Source organism: Acyrthosiphon pisum, chromosome X (genome assembly GCF_005508785.2).
Source record: "Acyrthosiphon pisum isolate AL4f chromosome X, pea_aphid_22Mar2018_4r6ur, whole genome shotgun sequence".
NCBI classification, from domain to species: domain Eukaryota; kingdom Metazoa; phylum Arthropoda; class Insecta; order Hemiptera; family Aphididae; genus Acyrthosiphon; species Acyrthosiphon pisum.
Window position 1 is genome coordinate 16,471,281 of NC_042493.1, and position 23,905 is coordinate 16,495,185.

The following is a 23,905-nucleotide window of genomic DNA, read 5'->3' on the forward strand; positions in this document are numbered from 1 at the left end:
AGTTTTTAACATTTTTACTTTCAATTGTCGTTCACTGTATTTATCACTTAACAATTTTTACTTGAAACGCAGACCATAATATTATATCTATAGTGAATGAACTGTTGTCTGCCATCAGAACCCAAACGATAATATACCTACAATAGTCTACAATAGTAATGCGACGTTAAAAATATAAAAAGCTATATATACCCATAAAATAAACCCATAACAAAATGATCTTTTACCAATGAAATAAAATACTATAACATATTAGTTCATTCGGCCTTAAACTTGCTGATAAATAAGAAACATAAATATATAAAAAAAACTTAACATCTTTAGGTACCTATAAACAAAAGTACAATATTAATTTTACATTATGCACAATTATTTAAGCACTATATAATATGTATTATTATTAATTATTAATATCATCTTTACATATTATGGAGCGTAATATAATAGAACACTGTTTAGTTGGGTTCGATTAAAAACGCCTACGATGGTGTATATTATCGTTTCATGACCTTTCTATACGAGCGTTGAAATTTAATTTTATTACCCCACCGTGCTTCAGTCCAGAGTCCTATTTGTCTAGCTCTAACCAATTATATGTTATCAACATTTATTGATGAAACCTATTACAATCATGTCATTGAAATTAATCTAAATCTGTTTTTATGTTCTGATTAAGACAGTCAATTCATTTTAAAACATAATTATCATACATTGAAACAAACCAGTAAATACAGTATACACACATATATAACTATATTCATATTTATTTTTGATTATTCAAAAATATTTTCAACTATTTCTTTTTGCTATTCCCACCCATACACATTACTGGATTACGCCTATAATTTAATAATATCATCATAAATGAATAAGCAACAAGATTAAGATTATATAAATATTACTAGGTATGCTGTTTTCTATCTAGTAGGTACCTATAATTTGTGATCATGGCCAATAGGTATTCTATAATCGCTTATACATAAATAATATAAATTTCATTATATTTTTAATTCGTTATTATTTTTGAATGAGGTTTTTACTTTGATGCGTCATTTTAAATTTCCTCATTCATTTTCTCGAGCATATAGAATAATTATCTAATAAACCATATTATGTGTTTCGAAATTTTTATTTATGTAAATTAGCAAAATTTAACTTTACACTAAGTTAAGTTAGTTTTTTTTCAAAGTTTTTTTCTAACTTAACGAGTGAACGAATAAAATTCCAATATCTTTCAACTTTAACTTTATTATTTTAAAATAACTTAACTGAACGAGTTAATTAACTCGTAGCTTTGTTTTAAAATTAACTTTTACTTAATAAGTTTTTTATCTTTTTTTTGAGATTACGGTGTTAACTTCAAGTTAATTTTATTTAAAAGTATTTAAATTAAGTTAATTTTTGTCAGAAGGATAATGTAAATTTTCGAATGAGGTGTTTACTTTGATGTATTATTTTAAAGGTCCCCAGTAATTTTCTTGAGCGTAAAGAAAAACCGTTGACTCCTAAAACCGCACACTTGCGATAAAATACAGGACAAACACTCACACTTTTGATAGGTTAAAACCGTATACTTTTAGTATCTATGTTAAACCTGTACAATTTTTAAAATTGTTGTATCCAAAAACAACACACTTATGACTTTGACTCCAACAAGGTCTTTACAATAGTACTTTATAATGTATATGTACAATATTTTACAAACAAAATGTGGGGGATTTTAACCCACTAAAAGTTTAGTTATACCATGATCATACCAAAATACAACTAACTTTAAACATAACATGTAAAGTGTAAAGACCTAAACAAGTATTCTTAAATTTACTTGCTGTTTAAAAATATGAATGTATTTAGAATTGTAATTAATGAAATATATCAAATAAAAAAAATAATAAAAAAATGTTATGAATTTCACAACATACTTAAAGTTTTTTTCTGGGTTTACTCTGAGTTAATTTACAATTAATTAGAAGACTATGTGCACTAATATTAACAACGTATTTAAAATGTTATAACATTTTAATTTACTTATATTGAGCGTAAAGAAAAGCTATCTAATAAACCATATTATGTATCTGGAATTTTTCTTTTGCAAATTAGAAAATTTTAACTTTACACTAGGTATGCTGTTTTCTAATTAGTAAGAACCTATTCTTTGTGATCATTAGCCCATAAGTATTCTATAATCACTGATACATCAATAATATAATGCCTACCTTTACATAATACATAATTTATACTTTATAGTTTGTATACCCACATATTTTTGAATTTCTGTTTAGTATGCAAAAAACCTATAGGTATCTTTTTAAACTTCTATTTTCATATTAAGATTGGGGCCTATATTATAATCGCAATTCACCATACTAATTTTCGTTATGTAAATAAATATTATGCTTAAAATATTTAACAAACATTATTTCTATATTTTTGTGTACATCATTCTCCTATAATATCATACAGGAAGAATAAATACATTTATAATAAAAAGTCAACTCCAAAAATTAAATATGAATAAATAGGAACATAAGTAATATTATTAGCACTATTTATTCTATTATATAGCACTATAAAATGTATTTGAAAACTCACATTACGCATAAAATAAATTCAAAATTTAAAAATGAAAATCCAGTGTTTCGAATATCAATATAATGGCATCATTGAGTAGATTCCTGTAAAGTACATTGTACGTGTTAAATTTTAAATCAATATAATGAATTATTGTAGGTATTAGAAAAAAATAATCTGAGAAAAGGTGGTCTAGTACTCGTATAATATTTTTTAAAGATATTTTATTAAAAATATATATACATTGCAATTATTATATCAGGTACTTAATTTACTTTTCCATTAGTATACAGTGAACTAGTTGTTGCCAAATTAAATTGCATTAATTATTACATGATAATTATTATAATATCACTAACTCTTATTAACTACTATTACATTGAATTCATTACCTACCTAATTCAATAAATTACTGTTGAACGGTGTGAATAGATTCGTATCGTATAAATGGAAAAAAATGTATCTAATTGTTTTGAAAAGCTCATTGTGTTTATTAAATAATAATATACGTATAGTCCCCAAAACTTTCAATTACTTATGGACAAGGCTGGGCATTAACGAGTTAAATGTTAAAATTAAGCTAAAACATTAAATTGATTTTAATTAAGTTGATTAACTCGTTTTTTTTTCAAGATTTACGTTTTAACTTCAAGTTAATTTTATTTTAAAAGTTTCTAAATTAAGTTAGTTTTGTCAGAAGAATAATCCAAATTTTTTAATGAGGTTTTTACGTTGATGCATCATTTTAAATTTCCCCAAATATTTTTTTTGATCATAATGAATAATCTTTATAATTTATAATCTTATAAACTATATTGTGTCTGGAATTTTTATTTTCACTAAGTTAAGTTAGTGTTTTTAGCAGTTTTGGCTAACTTAACGAGTGATCGATAAGATACCAGTAACTTTTAACTTAACTTAACGAGTCAAAAGTTAAAATTAAGTCAAAACGTTAAATTATTTTTAATTAAGTAATTTACTCGTTACTTTTTTTTTCAAATTAACTTTTAACTCAATAAATTACATTTTTTCGAGATTAACGTGTTAACTTCAAGTTGATTTTATTTCAAAAGTTTCTAAATTAAATTAAATTTTCGTCGGAATGATAATACAATATTTTGAATGAGGTTTTTACTTTGATGTATCATTTTAAATTTCCCCAGTAATTTTTTTGATCATAATGAATAATTATCTTATAAACTATATTGTGTCTGGAATTTTTATTTTGCACTAAGTTAAGTTAGTGTTTTTAGTGGTTTTAGCTAACTTAACGAGAGAACGATAAGATACCAGTAACTTTTAACTTAACTTAACTTTATTTTGAATTTGAAATATTTATAAAAAAAAGGTTTATTGGGTTTAAAGTGTCTGAAAAAAGACTTATTATGAACCTTGTAATCAATTTACAAGCCTTGCCCATAATAATTGAAAATTGAATTTTTAATTACATAATAATTCGCATATTTTTGTAGTTTATTATTGATGTATTTCCTTGAAATTTGCACTTTCAACGCTATTAGGTACCTATGAAATAAAATTGTAAATGTATATTTTCGGTATTTTTAAATTGCACTCAAAGGGATTATGTAAAAACATTTTGTTGACATAAAAGTTTATCACATATTTAAATAATAAGATATTATCAACACACATGTAAACAAAAAAATCAAAATGTCTAATAGTTATTAATTACTAAAAATTAGTCCAATGTTTTCTCGATGGAGTATGGAAAATAATAAATTAACTATCCATTTTTCAAGTTTCTACGATTAATATTTTCTGAATTACAACAATATACCTACCTAATAAAAATTTCTGAGAAATCTTTATTTTACGTGTCAATATTCATAATAATCATAATACACGTCGTAATATTTTGAACTTCAAACGCTCGTAAAAAATTAATATAATGGCTCAATGTTAATTTTTTTTTAAATTCCAGTACGAATAACTAGTAACTCTCATTATACAGTCCCTTGATCTCGTTGCCCTTAGATCCGTCGATCTCGTGTCTTCTTACTATGGATTTTGAGTCAATGTTGATATTTTATATTTTATATAAATATAAATTATTAACAATATGTACAACTCTATAAAATGTGCTAGTGCAGCTCATATTAACAACGTTTTGCATACTATTCGGGATACGATTAAAATAATTTTTTCAAGTTTCAACTATCATTGCAAGTTTTTTTAGAAACCTCTTATTGCCATAAATCATAACATAATATTATATGCGTATTAATAATAATAATTATATAATATGATTCCCATAACGGTCGCGCCATCTGTGGAACACATAAGGCGGTCGAAGATAGCTCGTCGGCGGCCCATAGAAACGATGATAATAATAATAAAATAAATAATATTATTATTATTATTTGTTATCATGAATGTCGCGGAACTCGTATGCTTCACCACCCTCGCGCTGTGGTGGCGGCAACCCGCCCGATCGATATTTCGCCGCCGCCGCCGCCGTTCGTTTCTGTTATCATAATAATATTATTATTATTTACTGTCTAGCGTCCGTTCGACGGCAGTTGTAGACGACGAGTCTCCTGTGCGGTTGTTTGGTGTTGTTTTGCGTTGTACTTGCAAAAATCACGCGATTTACGTTAATAATAATAATTGAGTTATTGTAATATACGCGTGACTGGTGTAGTGATGTAGTGCGTCGGAATATATCGTTTTTATGTATTACTTACTAATCACAACATAATTATCTTAATTTCCTATTGGCACACACCACGCGAACACCGTACTATCACAACTATAGGTATGTACCTACGCGAACCCTGTGATGGTCGTGAATCATAATAATTTATATTGTCGTAATAATTATTATATCCGTCATCATCCCCGTAACCGTTTGGTTTTATAATAATAATTCGTCGCAATATAATATTCTATCGATCGGGGGTGTGTTTGTGTGTATTTATAATATGTGTATGTGTGCGTGCGTATTTGTGCGACCGGAAGACGGCGGTGAAAATTGAAAGTAAACACCACTCGGCGTACGTTTTTATTCATCACAATATTATTCGCGTACATTTTATCTGACAACAATTTTTACCAATTTGATTGCCACCTTTAATAATAGGTTTTGGTATTTCTTCTGTCGTCCGTTCGGTATTTCCAAAGATATATTATTATTATCCGTCTTGTCATCTGCAGTTTATCGTCCGATACCTGTTCAAAATAATATCGATGAATATTTTATATTACTTGGCCTGTGTAAAGACCATTATCTAGTTGGCCTATACTAGTTTTGCTTTAATATCGTATGATGTATCAGGTCACCAAATTGGCAATAAGTATAAATAATGTTATTTTAATCTTATTCCTATACCTACGAGTTTATTCAAACACTTTGTTTCGCATGTATTTACATATTATTTGAACGATAGTCGTTACTTATTTACAATGTTTTACGTCGTTATGCTAATTTATATGATTAGGTGCTTACATTTGTTGAATTTTATCAAACATTAATTAAAATTATTGTTGGAAAGAACGATTATTAATTTTCGTTATCATCGTCAAATGTTTAACTTCAGATGTCAATACAAATTTTTTTTTATTTGTTAAGATCTTGTATTTACATTTGTCCGTATATTATATTTGTGTTTGTAATTACTTTGTATCTATATACATTACATTTTTAAGCTTTAACTATAACATAATATACTGTATATACGATATTTTAGAAACTATTTAAAATAAATTATTTTTGGTACATTAATATACATTTTAATAATTTATGCGAATGCGTAAAAAATGACATCGTAAACTACCTTGTTAAGTTTAGATTACTAAAAAAATATGTAAAGAAAAAACATTCACTTTTAGTATTATTTCTAAGCCCATTTTTAATGTACTATGTAAAACTAAATACCTAGTAGGTACTATTGATAATAAAATTATTACTATAAGTACTAAGTAGGTACTATAATATGTATAAATAAAAAATAACATATTAGAATAAACTTAATGTAGGTAATACTTGCACATTATTTGTATAAAAACATATTTTCACTCGATTAGTTTAAAGCAATGAAAATTTGAAATCATATTTGTTTTAATCGAGGTTTTAATGATTAGTACGCTGTACGTACGATCTTATTCTATTGAATAAATATTTTTTGGAATTAAAATCTGCCATTGGATTAATAAGTATCAAGTTGTTTATTGTGCTAAAATTAAAGAATTGAATATAGTCTGTTAATAGTAAACAGTACAATCCTGTCAACAAAACTTCAGTAGGCTAGGTATTACAATACGTAGAAAATTATACTTGTATAATACTACTGTAATAACATCGACTATAGTATATTCGTATCTGTAAACTGGTTTGTGCATTTCTTAAATAGTTGTTTATACTATTATCTAGTATCGATTTTCAATAGAAATATCATAATTATTGTGCTTATAAATAATTAAATAAAACAATTTACAATATCAATAATGTTTTCTATTAAATAAAGCATACCTAATTATACATTTTGTAGATTTTTCAAATAAATCTTTTCTTAAATAATTTTAAAAAATCTGAAAAAAATCGCTTATCTACAATCTACAGTTCAATTTATTTGGAAAAGATGAAAGATAATTCAAAATGTATATCCACATGATTTCCGACACAGATGATAGTAGGTGTGTATTAATTAACATTTCATATATTTTACATAATATTTTCAGTGTTCAATAGCGTTATTACATGCACGTTAATAATAATTGTTAATAATATAATATATAATAAATATATGACTTATTAAGTATAGTTATGCCTACGTAATCACGATCATTACATTTAAATTATTGATACCTAAATAAAAGACACCGTCAAAATCATTTATATGATCGAACGATTTTTACTATTTTACGCACATGCCATTTGCGTTTTTCAGCACACACGGCCTATTATACTACTATACTATACTGCACACAAGCATAATTTTACAACAATATTATACTTGATTTTTATTTTTTTTTTTTTAAGCTTGAACTGTTATGTTATTATTTTGTATCATAAATTGTTTTAGGTGTTACAAGTGCTCGTTTTTGAGTAGGTAGCTTTATTTTTAACAATTATTATTTGGGCTAGGAGGTATAATATAAATATAATATAAGTATAATATAATATAATACAATATAAAATACTTAGTAAGATATGCAATGAAATTACCAATTATTTCCAAACAATCATTGAATGAAAGTGAAGCATATTTTAATTTTGATTTATTGAGAAAACAGAAGTTACTTTTTATGTAAGCTTAATTTTTTTTTTTAGACATTACTTTCAAATAGATGCATGGAATTTTTAATAGATTAGGTATTACTTTCAAATAAATGGATATCATTTTTAATCGATTTTTAAGTTGTATCACTGATCTAATGCAATTGTATATAATTATCAGAATAATAATATTACGTGGCATCTAGTGTTTACATTATTCGTTAAACATTTCGTTGTTCATACATTCGTTCAAATATTATATAAAAATGCCACAAAATATGAAATTTTCATGTTTACATGCCGAGTTAAGATAATGCAATAAAATATCCATTATGCATTTATTCTGAATATATCAAGAAATAACTAACCAAATTTGTAAAAGAAAAACATACCTTTGCATATAAATCCTAGCCCTACATAAAATATTTTATTTTTTTCGCATGACCGCAACGGCCATCATCGTTCATCGTGTTTTTTACATTATTATTATTTTTATTTCAAAGCGAATGAATGAACCTTGTACTGACTTTGGTGGACAAATATTATTACGCATTTGTGGTTTATTTTATATTGCATCATGTTTGCATGGTTACTTCAGCTTGGTCGGAGTGTCAACCTCGAAAATATGAATATTAAATAATCAATATGTTTTTTCGTAAGTATAGATATTACGGCGACGGAGACGGCGGCAGCGGCAGTAGCAGCAGTGGTAGCGACAACACGACGCCACAGCCACCACTACCAAGATCCGGGCACGCGACACACAGACGCCGTGACATCACTGTCCGGGACGATCATCAACAATATCGTCACCATCCGTAATTGCCAATAACAATAACGCCTCCAACATCACCACCACAACCACAACCACCACAACTACCACGAACCACCAACACTAACACTACCACCACAATCACCACTGACTGACAAGACAACACAAATATCGCAATGCAGGCGTCCACGTCGCCCGCATTCGCCCGTCGGCGGCCGTCCGCCTTGCACGTCGATGGCGTCGGAGGTCAGCGTGCCACAGCCACAACGGCTTTTTCGTCCGTTGACCGTCTGCTGGCGGACATCGCTTTCCAGCGGCAGAGGGAACGGCAACGCGTGGCCGCGGGCGGTCGGCAGAGCCGACGACGCCGTGAAAACGGCCAACGTCCAGCTCCAACTTCGGCCACGGGTAAATGTCTTACATAATATTATATGTAATTTACAAGATTAGTGGTGGGTTTTCCATATCTTTTTAACTGGTCAACCGTTTTGGTGGGTTTAGTCACGAAACGTGTTTTGAGTGTACTCACCGGACGGTCTCACTAGTTCCCGGATGGGTGACCACCCGGGTTTTAGTGACAAATCCTTGCCACACATACGCGTGTCCGAACCAACTGCACCCACTCCCACAGTAACAGGCTAATGACCTAAGTTGTTGAAGCCTTAATTCCGAAAATTTAAATTAAAAAATCGTTATACATACATGGGAGTAAGATACGGTCGTTATATTGTAGTGCCCTCACTGATTTGAGTTTAAAGCAATTCAGCTATGTTTTCTTTTTTTACATTTGATTGTCGTTATTATAGGATGTGCGAGCAGACATACCAAAGTGGTAATGTAAACGAGCATCGATTATTGTTCGTATAATATTTTAGCTAGTTCCGAGTTACGGTTGTTTGTTTTCTTATAATATTACATTTCTTACACAATTAACAGCTATTTTGATTCATTTTTAGTACGTCTTGTAATGTAATGTGTATACATTTGTGTATACAATGTGTATAGGCCTTGAGGGATATTAAAAAAAATAATAATAATACAAAATTGCAACATTTATAGGCAGTTTGCCAACCCATACACATTTGTTATTGTAGGCCTGGCCGGTTCACACGTTTTTAAACTAATATTTTCGTTTTCGCTCATTTATACGCCTTGTAATGCTCTTCATTTTCATTATTTTAGAAGGAGCAGAGACTAAAACTGGAGTTACATCCACCGGATCTGAGCTCGACGACGAGGCGGCCTCGGCGTACTGGTGGACCGACGTATTCCTCCGATACTTCGTGTTTGACGAGGACTGCACGAGGACCGCCACCACGGCCGACTCAGACGATTTGTTGTTTTTCGTACGGCGCCGGCGAAATAAGCGCAAGTGCACTAAGCGCCGACTGTCCTCACAACGTCGGCGACGGGTAAGGATGCAATGATGAATATTATACATGTACCTAATATCCATAACCCATTAGTGAGACTTCTTCAGGTCAATTACATGGGGGGGGGGGGGATTTTAGTTTTGAATACCGCTTTGCTAAACAAAAACTTTAATATATAATCTATATGTTTGACGTTAGTATCAACGGTCTGTAAAATCAGTGTACAAACAATTAGCAAAATGTATTCATCTATTAGCAAAAACAGAACATCTCACGACTTACAAAGGAGGCGATTGCCCCCTTAGCCCCTTCCCTGCGGGATGCCCCTGTCACCCTATTTATATCTGTCTTATTACCTATTTCGAATTTCAAAGCAAAATTTTGAGACCATAATAGGTATTATATTATTACAAATTACCTACCACATTAATATTAATATTAAAGTTCTAAACGTGTTGGGATTTATTAAGCTTAGCAATAAAATGTCATCTTAACAGACTAAAACAATCGAGTTCCGTCAAATTCGTCAAATTTATAACTTTTTTTAGTGCTATACGCCTACACGGCTTTACCAAAATATGTATAATAATGGTATCATGTTAACAACAATACGCTACTTGATTCGATATCACCGTTTAATAGAGCTCGCCCGCAGTTAGATATATTGTAATATTTTCGATTTTTCTTTACTTACGCACCTTGGCGTATAGGTCACTTACGACACCCGGGCTTACCGAAAACAACAACACAACCAACAGCAGCAGCAACAACAGCAGCAAAAGCCGACCATGTTGCCGATCGGCGATCCGGCCGTTCTGTGGCGGCACACAGTGTGTCTGAACGCCATCGTCCATCGGCTACGGTACACGCTCACGGTGGCCGTGTGTGCGCGTGTACCCAGGAAGGCAGCTGCCTCTGCCTGTTTCAGCGGCTACGACGGATCACGAGAATTCGTATCAGCTGACAGGCAAGAAGACTGCGAATACGACCTGCAGCTGCTGTCACGCCACGTACACGTGAGTGTTTATTTTCTCTCGGATTTTATGCGTTGTTTTGACATAGTTCTTATATTTCCTAATTAAATTTTTAATTGTTGATTATTATTTTTTTTTTTTTGGCACGAGCAGACAGTGTACGCATCAACTAGTGGTCGGCGTATGGACGCGGCAAAGGGTCCTAGAGAGCGGCCGGTATACCCCGCCTTGTGTTGGGCCGTCGACGATTTCGCCGAGGTGGGTACTATATATTATGTTATCACCATTGATTATGAAAACTTTAGTAATTATATATCAATGGTTATCACTTATCATACAAAGTAATATTTTGAAGCGTATAATTTTGTCAACGATGTCAGTGGTACTAGATATCCAGATATGTATGGTGACGCACAGTTGTAAACGTTTAATATCTTATAACATGCTCAAATTTTCGTTTTTAACATAAATTCAGTACTAGAATAGTTAGAAATAGTTAACTCAGTCGATATGTTTTTTAGATTTCTATCTAAATGTTAAATTAATTTCGTCCAAACCTTTTTAGAAATATGATTCTCTAATAGTAATAGTAGTCTCTAATAATAGTCTATTAAAATTTGATTACATTAGAATTAGAAAAAAATATATAAGTATGTATTTAAAATAATTTGAAATTCGAACACCAATTAATAATAATTATTAATTAATTATTATAGTGATCTCGTCTTTTATTAATTGCATTTTGTTGCCAATTGTCAAGTAAATTGTTACATACTTTTTTAATTGTCACTAACAATATTTAATAATCTCACATTGTCCTTAACGCTGCAGGCTTTCCGCACGGTAGTTGTACGCCCTGGACAGACAGTGTGCGCCGAGCTGGTGGCCGCTTGGCCGGGTCCGGAAACCATCGTCGAAGAATACCTCAATAACGACATCGAAGACGGCAACGACTCCGATGAGTACGATCTGGATGGCAGCAATTGCAGCCTGTTCGATCGTAACAAATCGGTGCCCGTGAAAGTACAACAGAATCTAAACAGAGCTGTTCTGTTCACCGGCGCCGTCCCTTATGCTGCGGTGCGCGCAGCATACGAGTGCAAGGTGATTAGATTAAGACTTACCATTACACCCCAATTTTTTTATGTAATAACGCCACTACGTAGTTAGATTTTCATTTTTCTTAAAATGTCGTTTAACTTAAAACAAAACCCCACAAAAACGCCCGTGAAAAATGTTCCAAAGTCTTAAACATGGGTAGACTGTATTGGACATAATTTAATGAATGAACCTAATCTGGCTTATTCAGTGTGAAGAGAGATGAATAATTAGAAACCATTTATATAATTTATCGTCTCATATCTCATGCAGAAGGTGTACCTATATATATATTATCGTCAAATAAGTAATGCATGTTTTTCAATATTTGAGCCTGAATCTCTGTACGAGTCGTTGTCATCGATAAATAATTAATAATACTCGCTGAAAATTCGGAATTTGTTTAATATATTTTTAGATCGATTAAACTTTAGTCATTACTCATTTCGATATACAAAATCCAAAATCTTTCTTTTAAATATAAAAACACGTTTCTACCTATATCATTAATTTAAAATGTTTTTCAACACTAGAGTTTTGTCTACCGATAATTTCTGATTTTGATATTGTCCTCGAAATTAATATTGGGTTTAATATTTTGTGACGTAACAACACTCATGTTTGAGACCTAGTGACCATGTCCTGTTTATAGATGAGCTTATACCGCGACGCGGAACGCCAACGAAGGAAACGGCGGCGGCAACAGCAACGGAAACGGGGCGGCAAGAAATCGTCTCTGGGCGCCGCCCTGTCCGCATCGCTGACGGCTCTGTTCGTCAGTGGCAAAGACTCTGCCCCGTCGTCAGACTACCGAGATAACAATTATTATTACGGTTCTGCCTCTTCCACCAACGCCACCGTCGCCGATGCCGATCGCGTCGAGTACGTGACGGTGCGTGGCTGTCGGCCGAGTTGTGACAACGATGACAGCGGCGGTGGCGAATTGTCATCGGACGACGAAAATCACGACAGTGATGACTTCGACTTTGATGACGTCAGCGTCTGCGGTGATGACCCCTACGACTACACGAAGGGCCTGGCCCAGATGGCTGTCACGCTCGGTAAGTACAAATGCCTTTTTTTTTTTACAAAAAGCTATCATCGTATTACGTCAGTGTTTGTGATTATAATTATCATTGTTATCATTATTGTTATCTTGATTGTTTTTTATGTGAACGTCAAAAAAATATGAAAACGAGAATTTGTCCGATAGGATTTTAACCCAAAATTCTAGAATTGTAAAAATGAGATCTGAATATAATACCAAATACTACCTAAACTAAATCAATGTTTTTTGTTCTTTTTAACGCGTTATTATCATACTATGGACAGAATACCATATGAATATTAAACACTGTATTTAGATAACCTAATTCTCGCACAGTTACATTTAAATTATAAGAATAGTTTTATAACAATTTTACTGAAAAATAACGTTATGTAAATATGAACTTTTACTCATAATAATATTATATAGGTACTTTTATTACATATGATATGGTGGATGGTTCGTTTTAAATTATTTTTAAAGAGATTCGAATCGGACTAATAAGACCGGATTTTATTCCAACATACTAAATCAATTTAATATGGAATATGGATTTTTAAAACCTGTTTGGATTATTTGTCTTAAATGTTTTAGATCCTATTGTCATAGTAGGTAAGGTCATAAAGATTGTGATATTCTCAAACCTAATTATACCCAATTTCTCACTCCAAATTTTTTATATCATTTTTTTTTTAAGGCGCCTTATGAATTCGTAGTATTTCAGATAAGTTTTTTTGCATGTTATTTAGTAATTTTTCCAGGCGAATTGTTGTGTATGCCTCTATTTGTGCATGGCGTTTTCCAGGTTAATATCATACTAAGTACCATAATGTCGTAAAGTATTTTTCAAGTGGAATGTTATCATCCCAAAACGTACATTTTTAATATTTTACACTCACTCTTCAGTAAAAAGAAAAACTTCTATATGTACATATTAAAATTACAGCACAATATACAATGTATGATATGCGCACGAGTGATTTAATCTGACACGAATACTTAGTAGTTTTTATATTATTGTTTAATGTGTTTAACACACTTGGGGAATGCATTTCAGTATTTATTATTATATATTATATTATTAAGCTTATATAGTATCTTAACTAACTCAATAGTACTAAATAATAATAAATATTTAATTCAAATTCGTACATACTAATTGATAAGTAGGTAGCACTGTATTTAATAATTGCTATATAAATTACCTAATACATACACAGATACCTACTTTAAATATTTAAAAATTATATTTGCATCACTATGTACAGTGAATTTGTAAAAATTACAAATCACATATTTTGTAAAAGGACTCTGCAAAAAAAAAAATTCAATGCATACCTGGCTCTAATTTTCTATTATGATTAACAATTAGTCACAACTACATACAACACGCGTACTATTTGCTTGTATTAGTTTATTTATTATAAATTTACAGTACAAGCCTTTTGTATGTATTAAAAAACACACAACATACAATAGATAATACTCAAAGATATAATATAATATTATATAAGTAAATACGTATAAAATTATGCGATAGAGGTACTGAAACGTAATGTTTATTATTTGTAGGTACCCATAATATCATTAGATTGGTGTATTAATATATTTCTTTTGCACCATTCATGGTCATTAATCATTATTCATGATAAATCTATACCATTCGGCATTTACAAAATTCTCATAAATGTTCGGGACATTGCAGTCGTGGATCTAATTATTTTCGAGGCCAATAAAAACACGTTGAAAAATTTGTTTTAGTTAAAGTAGAAACATTGTTCTGAACTTGGTTCAATATTTGTTTGTTTCATTGTTTGCACAAAAACGATATTTTATAGTTTGTCTTATTAAGTGGTTTGACCGTTTTCGCCATAAGCTTAGGAACTTTATGATACCTCACGTGTCGATGTATACATCTGGACTCGTCCTGCTAATCATGTTATTTCTATTAGGATCATAGTTACGATTCACACTATGATCATGATTTAAATAACGGGAATAGCGGAGTGTATATGCATCCGGACAGCTGTTCTGGCGGTGAGCTTTCCATCTTCAACGCACGCATCGCTGCCTCCCATGTGCATGACTCATGATTTAAATTTTAAATTATTTTTAGTGGACTCTCCAAGGTTTAAAATGTTTGTTTAGGATTTTACATTTCAACAAGGGCTTTTAAAAAGTATTTTTGAAATTAAAAAAAATAATATAGTGTATTATGTAGTACCCTCTAGTCTCTAGAACTGCCGCACTAAACTTATATTAGTTGTGATTTCCGACCACTATGCCCATAAAATAAAATTATTCCTATCGGTTTTATTTTGCATGATATTATATCTGGACAGTAAAATTATATTATCGTTGATAAAGAAGCAATATCTTGTCAGTAAAATATGCAATTTCGAGATATGTATTTCAAAATTGTCAAAAAAAAGGTGTAATATTTTATTAATAATATCAAGTGTAGCTCATTATTTCCAAATAAAATACAAACTTAAAAGTAATTCCATTTTAATCAGTTGGCGCATTTTAACATTTTACATGGCGTATCGCCACAATATAAAATACTGCGTAAATCAATGTTTTGATAGAAATATCACGTGTTTCCATATTGAATATTAATGATATCATTTTGTAGGTATTGTTTTAATAATATTTATATTATCCTATATTTACATTTATATAAAAATTGGCTTTATTGACTTGTGAAGTATTGTTTCTTTACCAAACTATAAACCTATGTAATACAGAGTCTAGGGGGGAAATACCAAAGGCTATACCTAACTATTGGATACAGCTGTCAAAAATAATAATTAATAATAATAAAAAAATATAAAACTTGAGTGATAATTATTATATTATTATATTGATAAATAAGTACATATTAGTATATTATATGATATTTATTTATAAACGTGTAAGTACCCTTTAGTAATAATAGTACAGTAAGTTAAATCTCAATTTGACAAATATAACAGCGAAATTAAATAAATAATATAATGTTTTAAATGAGTTAATATTTTTAAAACTAATCGTATTCCTGTTTATGAATCAGAGAATCTTAAACAGTTTTTTAACTAAATTATTAATATTCAATATTAATATACTACAATATTATAAATTTTATAATAATAATTTATATGTAATAATATTATCTAGACGAGAAAAAGTAATAACACTAAAATTATTTATATTTAGTGGGATGTAATTTTAACGACTCCAAGTAACAAAGTTGCCTAGATTTAACTATAGAATTAAAGTATCACTTGGATACTTTTAATAGTCAAACATATTTAATATTTATTTATTATAATATAATTTTGATATCTGATCGGAAACAGTATAACTAATACTCGTATAATCGTACACGAAATCGATCTGTTTATGAAATGTTAACCTGAAGTGGAAACGGTAAATAATATACTATGTCCTCAAAAACACTTACACAGTAATATAATGTATAAATATTTAAGTCATTTTAAATAAGAAATAAAAATGAAAATACTTATTTAAAAAAATGAAAAATTGAACGCTCTACAGACCACGTTAGTTTAAAAATTAGAGTGTATTGACCTCTTATAAAATTTAAAGACAATATTATTATCTAGGCAATATTATATAGGCTTTTTATTATATTTTAATTTTAAAGCGAGTTATGAGTATTTAAGATGTACCTACAATTATAAATAAGTATTTGCTTTGGGTTTTTTTTTCGGGGGTGTTAGGTCCGGGGACGAATAATGACTTTAGGACATATCGAAACTTTTAGGCTATTTGTCGTCATAAGAGGGATGCGCTGACCACGAGCTTATTTTCGCACGCCACCGGGTTTGTTTTTAAATGGAATAGAGTTTAAATGTTTCCCCGCGAGGTAGACCTTGAAAAATTAAACCGTATGTAGATTGTAGGTATATCGAGTTTATTAATATTATTTTAGGATATTTACGATTATGTATTTGGTTAATATTCTACCTATACGAGTTTTACCACTCAAAGTCCCTCGTGTATATTTTATTGTAATTTGCGTCGTATTGATATTTAACATCAGAATAGTAAATAGAACATTCATAGTAAGGTTTCAAGTACGTGTATATATACTAGGAGCAGTCACTGCTGATAGATCACAATCTATGGAAATAGTGTTCGGGCAAGTCAAAATCTGCACTCCGTACAGAAGACGACACTATGTTTTGTGATCTGACTGTGGCGCTAGGACGACCAGCCGCTATCAGCAGAGCTATAATCCATAGCCCAAAATCGAAATATGTATGCCTTCGTAAGTATCTCTGTGTAATGTATATTGTAGTTGTAGACTTAGTGTTTCGCCAATGCATGTGTATGTAGGTAAAAGCATCGTAGCGTATTATAGTAGGTAATAGAGAAACAAATACAGAAGTGTCACATGATATAGAGTTGCCTTTGATTATTATCGTCGTTACTGCTTCTTCTCATAAAAAATGTAGGAATTTTATCTTTAATAACAAAATGTTCTCCCATACAATACTTTGTCTGTTCACAATGTGCACTGTGAACTTCTTCCGCCGCTGCAAATGTTCGACCTAAAAAGTTAGTCAAATATTTGATAATGTAGAACAGCCACTGTGCTAAAAGCCATGGTGCTATAATTTCATGAAATATTTTTGAATCGTTATAGATAGATTATTAGTTGTATTTTTGTTTTAGTCACAAACATGGTTTTAGCAGTTCTTACTCCATATTTTGATTAGAAACATTTATTTTGAAATTATAACAAACTTATTTGGAAATATTTTAGGACATACCTACCTAATATTTATTTTGTGTGATCATTAAAAGTATTAATAATATATAAATAATTATTCTAGACAAAATTGATTACTCATTGGTATTATAGGACATTGGTATTATACGATAAATGGTACCGTCTAGGCTATAGGGACACACACACATATTATGTCCAGCTATCATATTTTCGTTGTGAATATCAACAAATTATTTATAATTCTATACGCCTTTAATCATTCATTTTTACACAGTTACATTAAAATTAGTAAATTGTATTTTATTTATACACCATACCTTCTACTTCAGCCTCGCCATAATTCCGCATCGTGTTGAATAAACCGAGCGCAAGTGTTTTGGGTTATATAATATAGTAGTTCCATCAAAAGCTTATTCTTACAATAATTATTATGATAATAATAATAATTACATTACATTATTCTTACGAACGGTAGCATTAACACAACATTTCTGCTTATCACGCGGATATTTGTATTAAATTAATTATTTAACAGCACCAATACAGCGAATGGAAACGGTCGCCTCGGGTGTTGATAGTAATTCTGAATACCACGTCCACCACCACCATCATCACCATCACCATCTCCATCACCAACAGTGCTGTGGTGGTGGAGAGGACGATTACGGTGACACCAGATACGATCAAGACCCTGATTTTACCGCCAACTCGTGTTATGACCACGCAAATGATAGTTACACCCCAGTGATTAGTTACCAACAACAGCAGCTCGAGTCCTATACTGGAACGGCCACAGCTTCTGAACCTGGAGACTTCTATGATTACGGGTGGGACTATGAAACGGCGGCCAGCAGCGAGCAGCAGACACCTCAGACTCCATCCTATTATTATCAACAGCAACAGCAGCAACAACTTGAACGTCAACGACGTCGGGACGGCAGACCGGTAATACATACTTCGTTGTTCAATAACAAATTAGAACTTTTTAAATGGAATCTAATAGGACGGGGAAACATATTTCATTTTCATAAGTCCCTTACTTGTTAGTATTGAAAATTCAAAATGGTTTATAATTGTGTATCAGATTTACTGGAAATATTAAGTATATCTCTCCATTATAATTGGAGGTCATCTTGACCTAGTAGTTCCAATACGATGATAATAATAAAAATAATAATATTGATACAATATAATCGTGATATATTTCCAAGACAATTTATAAAATCATAACCACAAATATAGATTAATAATCTATAAAAGCATAAGCTTATATAATATTATCAAAATTGTACAAATATATATTAATTTTTAATTAAGTTCGAGCTTAAACTTGTAAATTTAATCTGCAATGCTATGTGACTGGGCTATATATTTTAAAATATATCCAATTACTCATTATCCCAGACAGCAATTTTTTGTTTAATAATATTATTATAACATTATAATAACGAATAATATTAGTATAACGTTATTATATTACTATTATAATATTATCATTACAAAATGCTGTCTGGGATAGTATGGGTACTGATCTATTTTAATCATTTTACTAATTGTATTCAATTTAAGTTTTATTTTTCATATTCAAGCGTAGGTACCTACATTCATTAACTTATGATGGGTTAAACCAGCATATTTAAAACATTATTGTCGATAAACATTTAAAATATTTAATAACAATTTAGCAACAATAGTTTTTTATGCAATAAAATTCTTGTGAGGTGAGAATTAAATTAGGTAATTTGCTATTAAACATTTTTATAATACAGATTATTGACATTAGTTACCGATAGTGAAATAGTCTTTATTTTTTTACATTGTTAATTGCATTGATCGATGATATCTGTTTTAATTATGGAAATAATAGAGACGACTCAGTGACCCATGCTCGACATCCGTTTTCGATCAACTGGATGACGATGACCGCGGTACAGATGAACATCACCAGAACTATCAGCAACAGTATGAGATCAATAACTATAACAGCATGTATGGAAAGAAAAATTATCGAAAACAACAGAATGACTACAAAAACCGATTACAACAGCAACCAAATAGGTATGGAAGTGTAAGAGGATTATCATCAGTAGCATTGACACCAGGGAGATCTGGAAAAATGCAACATCCACATCGGGCCTGGTCCGAGAGTGATGGACTGGATCAGTGTGGTGGCGGTAGCCTTGTTAAACAAAATCAAAATCAGCAAAAACCTCAACTGCTACCACCTCCACCTATTCCTTATTATTGTGCGGCGGAAGCGGCCGTATCGGGTTTTGTGCAGTACGTGCACAAGAGTCCGAGTGGCTGGTGGACACGAACCAAAAACAAGCGGCGTAGAAGACGTTATAGGAATATTAAACGAAAGCCAAATGGAAAGGTTATCACAACCATGGATCGCCGTCGAAGTTCCAGTGCCGGTGGAAATGGCTGCACAATCACCGATGACGAGAATAGTGACGGTTCAGGTTCGGGATCAAACTCTGACCATGGCGAATCAAACTCTGATGAACAAGACAGTGATGGCGAATTTATTGGCGTTCTTGCTGCTGCCGCGGCATTTGGCCAAGACCCTGACCGAGAATGGTCGCAACGGGGTAACGCCGGTGATCCAGTAGCTGATTGGGACAGGTATGACTGTGAAAGTGACTCATCGGCAGAACACGAAGACGATGATATGGTTGAATGGACGACCGAGATTATGGCCACTGATATAAGGCGTAAACCACATCAAAACTGTAAGTATAAAATTATCACTATAAATTACAATAAGCAATTTAAATGATAAGTACATTGTTAGTTAAAAATATGTATGCTCATATGTTACAGGCTCAATAGTATCTACACCAGCGAGGATAGTACACGATAATTACTTACATTTTTGTGATTCGCAGTCATTGACGCCTGTCTTTGTGAACCGTCAACTGCATCATCAATCAAAACAGCAACCCGTTGGTTACCAACAGCAACTCCATCGGCAACTACCACTACCGCAATTCCGACCTCAACCACTCGAACCCCCACCACCACCACCTGCATTGAGCGTCGCATTTACTGCGGTGGCCTGTCCATGGTGGACGGTTCTAGAAGGTAAGCTAACTTACATTTGTTAAATACATTTTGTACAGAAAGTAAATTAATTTTTGTTTGTTTGTTTGGTTGAATAGATGTGCTGCACGTGAATTCCAAAACTTCTGGAGAGCCATCATCATCAAATAAAACAGGCACGACGTTACCTCTCCTCACGTTTGATTAACAACTATAAACCATATTAAACTATCTTGTAGCAAAACTGGGTTCATCGATAAAATAATCAATAAAAAAAGAAACATATTTTAATTTGGAGAATTCGTTAAAAATCACCAATTGTGCCCTGGTGATGGCGTTAAACTCACTATTTTCTTGTCGACGATAAACATACATAAACATGATTCCGTGATGGAAGACAAATGTTGTCCAACTTCTGAAGCAAGAAGAACTGGTGAATAAACATTTTCGGCGAGTAATAAGTTTATCGATTAAACTTTTACAAAGTGTATATAAGTAATATATTGTATATTATACTGTGTTGATAAAATAATATAATGGACACTCAATTCTCAAATACAAAATAATTAATTAAGAATGATTAATATTAGAATTTAAGAAGACATTATTGTGTGAAATGGATTTCGGCTGCAGTTAAAAAAAAAATCCACCATGACTTTGATAGTTTGATTTAAAAATTATATATCCCAGGCAACTAGACTTGATATACACGCTACATTGATCATGAAAAATATTTTATTGACAAGTGGTTGAAGACTAGTTTCATCCGACTGCCTTAGTGTGACCACCAAGATGAATAAACATGCATCATTGAATTCATATGCTGATTAGTAACAGTAACTAAACCTCATCAATGGTTTAAAAATAACTACTTCCATCAACATCCCAGTGACCCTTACAATGGTTTATTTCATGGTAACAAAAAGTAGCATATGACTCCTGACGAACACCAAATGCATTAACGTCTGAAGACCACTGTTGTTGAAATCACTTGACCAATCATTTCTAGAGGAATGGAGATGAAAACATTAAACACGGTTATCTGAAGAATTTTGTGAGCTTACTTAATTTAGGTATTACTAATAATTTATTTTATTTGATAATATATACTAATAAATACATTTATTTTTGGTTTTCAGCAGACAGGCACTCTAACAGTTTTGAAATTCACTATCTACGGACATGTGTGTAAAACGCTGCTCAAGTTCTGAAATCAACAGATACATAATTTACATCTTAACGTAAATAATTGTATACGCAATACGCATGTCTACCCGGTCTTCTATTAACTACATCACCAGTCACCACACCACCCATCACAACATACGACAATTTAAACATCTCATACACACTGACATATTAAAAACCCTTGCATTACAGCTTAGATCACTTGTTTATTACTACACCGCAGTTACTCCCAAGAACCTTTCATCTACAAATTGGTTCTGACGTTCGCTATGAAAATGCTAACTGTGCCTAGTATTAAGAGGTTGTGATGCTAATGGTGGCAGAATACAAATTGTAGACGACGGGTAGGTAAGATTATTACACAAATAGTTTAATTCTGTAGAATTTTGAATATTGTAAATAAGTTAAAATAAAATTTGTCAAGATGTTCAAATATTTTGAGAATGCTACACATTGGTTTTTGACCAAAAATAAAAACCCATAAAAACCCCTTTTCTATAATAATATTTTCTTGGCGATTTTTCTTTAAGTCTGCAACATTAATTTACTTTTTTAATTTAAACTACATATTTTTACAAAATCTATTGAACTCTTACTAGACACATATTTCTCTTAATCGTAATCTTATTCATACCATGTGTGTTTATTTGAAATCAACGTCTTTTTGTATCTACACCCTTATATTCACTTCTGATTGGTGGTGCAGGTGTTGGTGTTGGTTTTGGTGTTGGTGTTGATACTCTATAAAATCCATAAAAGAACCCCAAGGTTTGTTATCTCAGTAACAAAATGAAACATGGTAGAAAATGGCTGCAAAAAACTTATGAAATTATCCCAGTTATGAGATACTTAAATTAATATAAGTAAAAAAAATGTAAATGCAACATTAAAAAAATATATTGTTATATCATTTTTAAAATAAGTAACTATGTGGATTAGCTTTAAAATCAGGTCCTAATTATTTAAAATTTTTCTTGAATAATTTTTTTTAATATCTGTGATACGTTACCAAGATAACAAGCCTTGGAATTTGTTCCTTTAATAATCAGACTAATTTAGTTATTTTCTAAAATGTTGTACTCTAGCCATGCAAACTAGAAATATGAGGACCATCTCTGTACTTGAAAAACATTTAACATTTTTATACAATCATTATAAATTGTTATATTAGACTAAGTTTTATATGAATAACTACTAATATTGTTTAAAACTGTTTTTACTTATACCACGATGGTTTTGTATTTTTATTCGATTTTAGTTTAAAACGTGTTTCTGTAAGTGCTTGCTTACTCATTGATATTGTTAAAAGATGTACTATTTTATTATTATTATTCATTACAATATACTTTATTTGTATTTTATCGTATATACAATTGAGTTTTTTGTTTTTATAAATATGTCTGTCCTATTTAACTCATACAATAGTTCAGAAAAATAAGGTTAATTACATATTAGGTACCTATGTCAAATTGACCAAAGTGTTAATCGGTTTTCCATGTTATTGACATGTGAAGTAAGTATTACTATTGTGTGGTGTTGAAAATAATAAAATAGTATTGTAAAATGAATTATAGGTACTCGTTTCTCACTAAGAACGTTGAATAAATACCTTTTTTTTTAAATCCTTATAATCTTTGAAAAATAGTAAAATGTTCAGTACCTATGTTTATTCATTTGCAATAATAATTTTAATATGATATTAATATCTCAAAAATTATCTAATGTTTAATTTATGTTTTTTTTTTTTTTTTTTTACCAAAAGTAATTATATTGAATGTTTTTAGTGAGAATACGAGTATAATTAAGTTTAATGGATGACATTTTCTAGTTTGACAAAATATGTAGTTGCAAATCATTGAACA

The 23,905-nt window shown here is 30.9% G+C and overlaps 1 protein-coding gene across 7 annotated transcripts; it reads left to right on the plus strand.

The window, feature by feature from the left end:
• The first annotated feature begins 4,983 nt into the window (after positions 1-4,983).
• LOC100569654 lies at positions 4,984-23,428 on the plus strand. Of its 7 annotated transcripts, none has more exons than XM_029485979.1 (13): positions 4,984-5,347; positions 8,473-8,987; positions 9,762-9,991; positions 10,663-10,968; positions 11,080-11,184; positions 11,758-12,030; positions 12,677-13,085; positions 18,346-18,755; positions 19,678-20,545; positions 20,702-20,897; positions 20,975-21,928; positions 21,995-22,096; positions 23,129-23,426. In XM_029485979.1, exons 2-11 carry the CDS (start codon positions 8,756-8,758, stop codon positions 21,024-21,026), a joined length of 3,081 nt encoding a protein of 1,026 aa, XP_029341839.1. In that variant the 5' UTR covers positions 4,984-5,347; positions 8,473-8,755; the 3' UTR covers positions 21,027-21,928; positions 21,995-22,096; positions 23,129-23,426. The 7 variants fall into 7 exon arrangements, with proteins under 7 accessions (XP_029341839.1, XP_029341836.1, XP_029341837.1 ...); XM_029485976.1 differs by having other exon boundaries at positions 4,998-5,347; positions 20,637-20,897; positions 20,975-21,909; XM_029485977.1 differs by having other exon boundaries at positions 4,998-5,347; positions 20,637-20,897; positions 20,975-21,909; positions 21,998-22,096.
• The last annotated feature ends 477 nt before the right edge of the window (positions 23,429-23,905 follow it).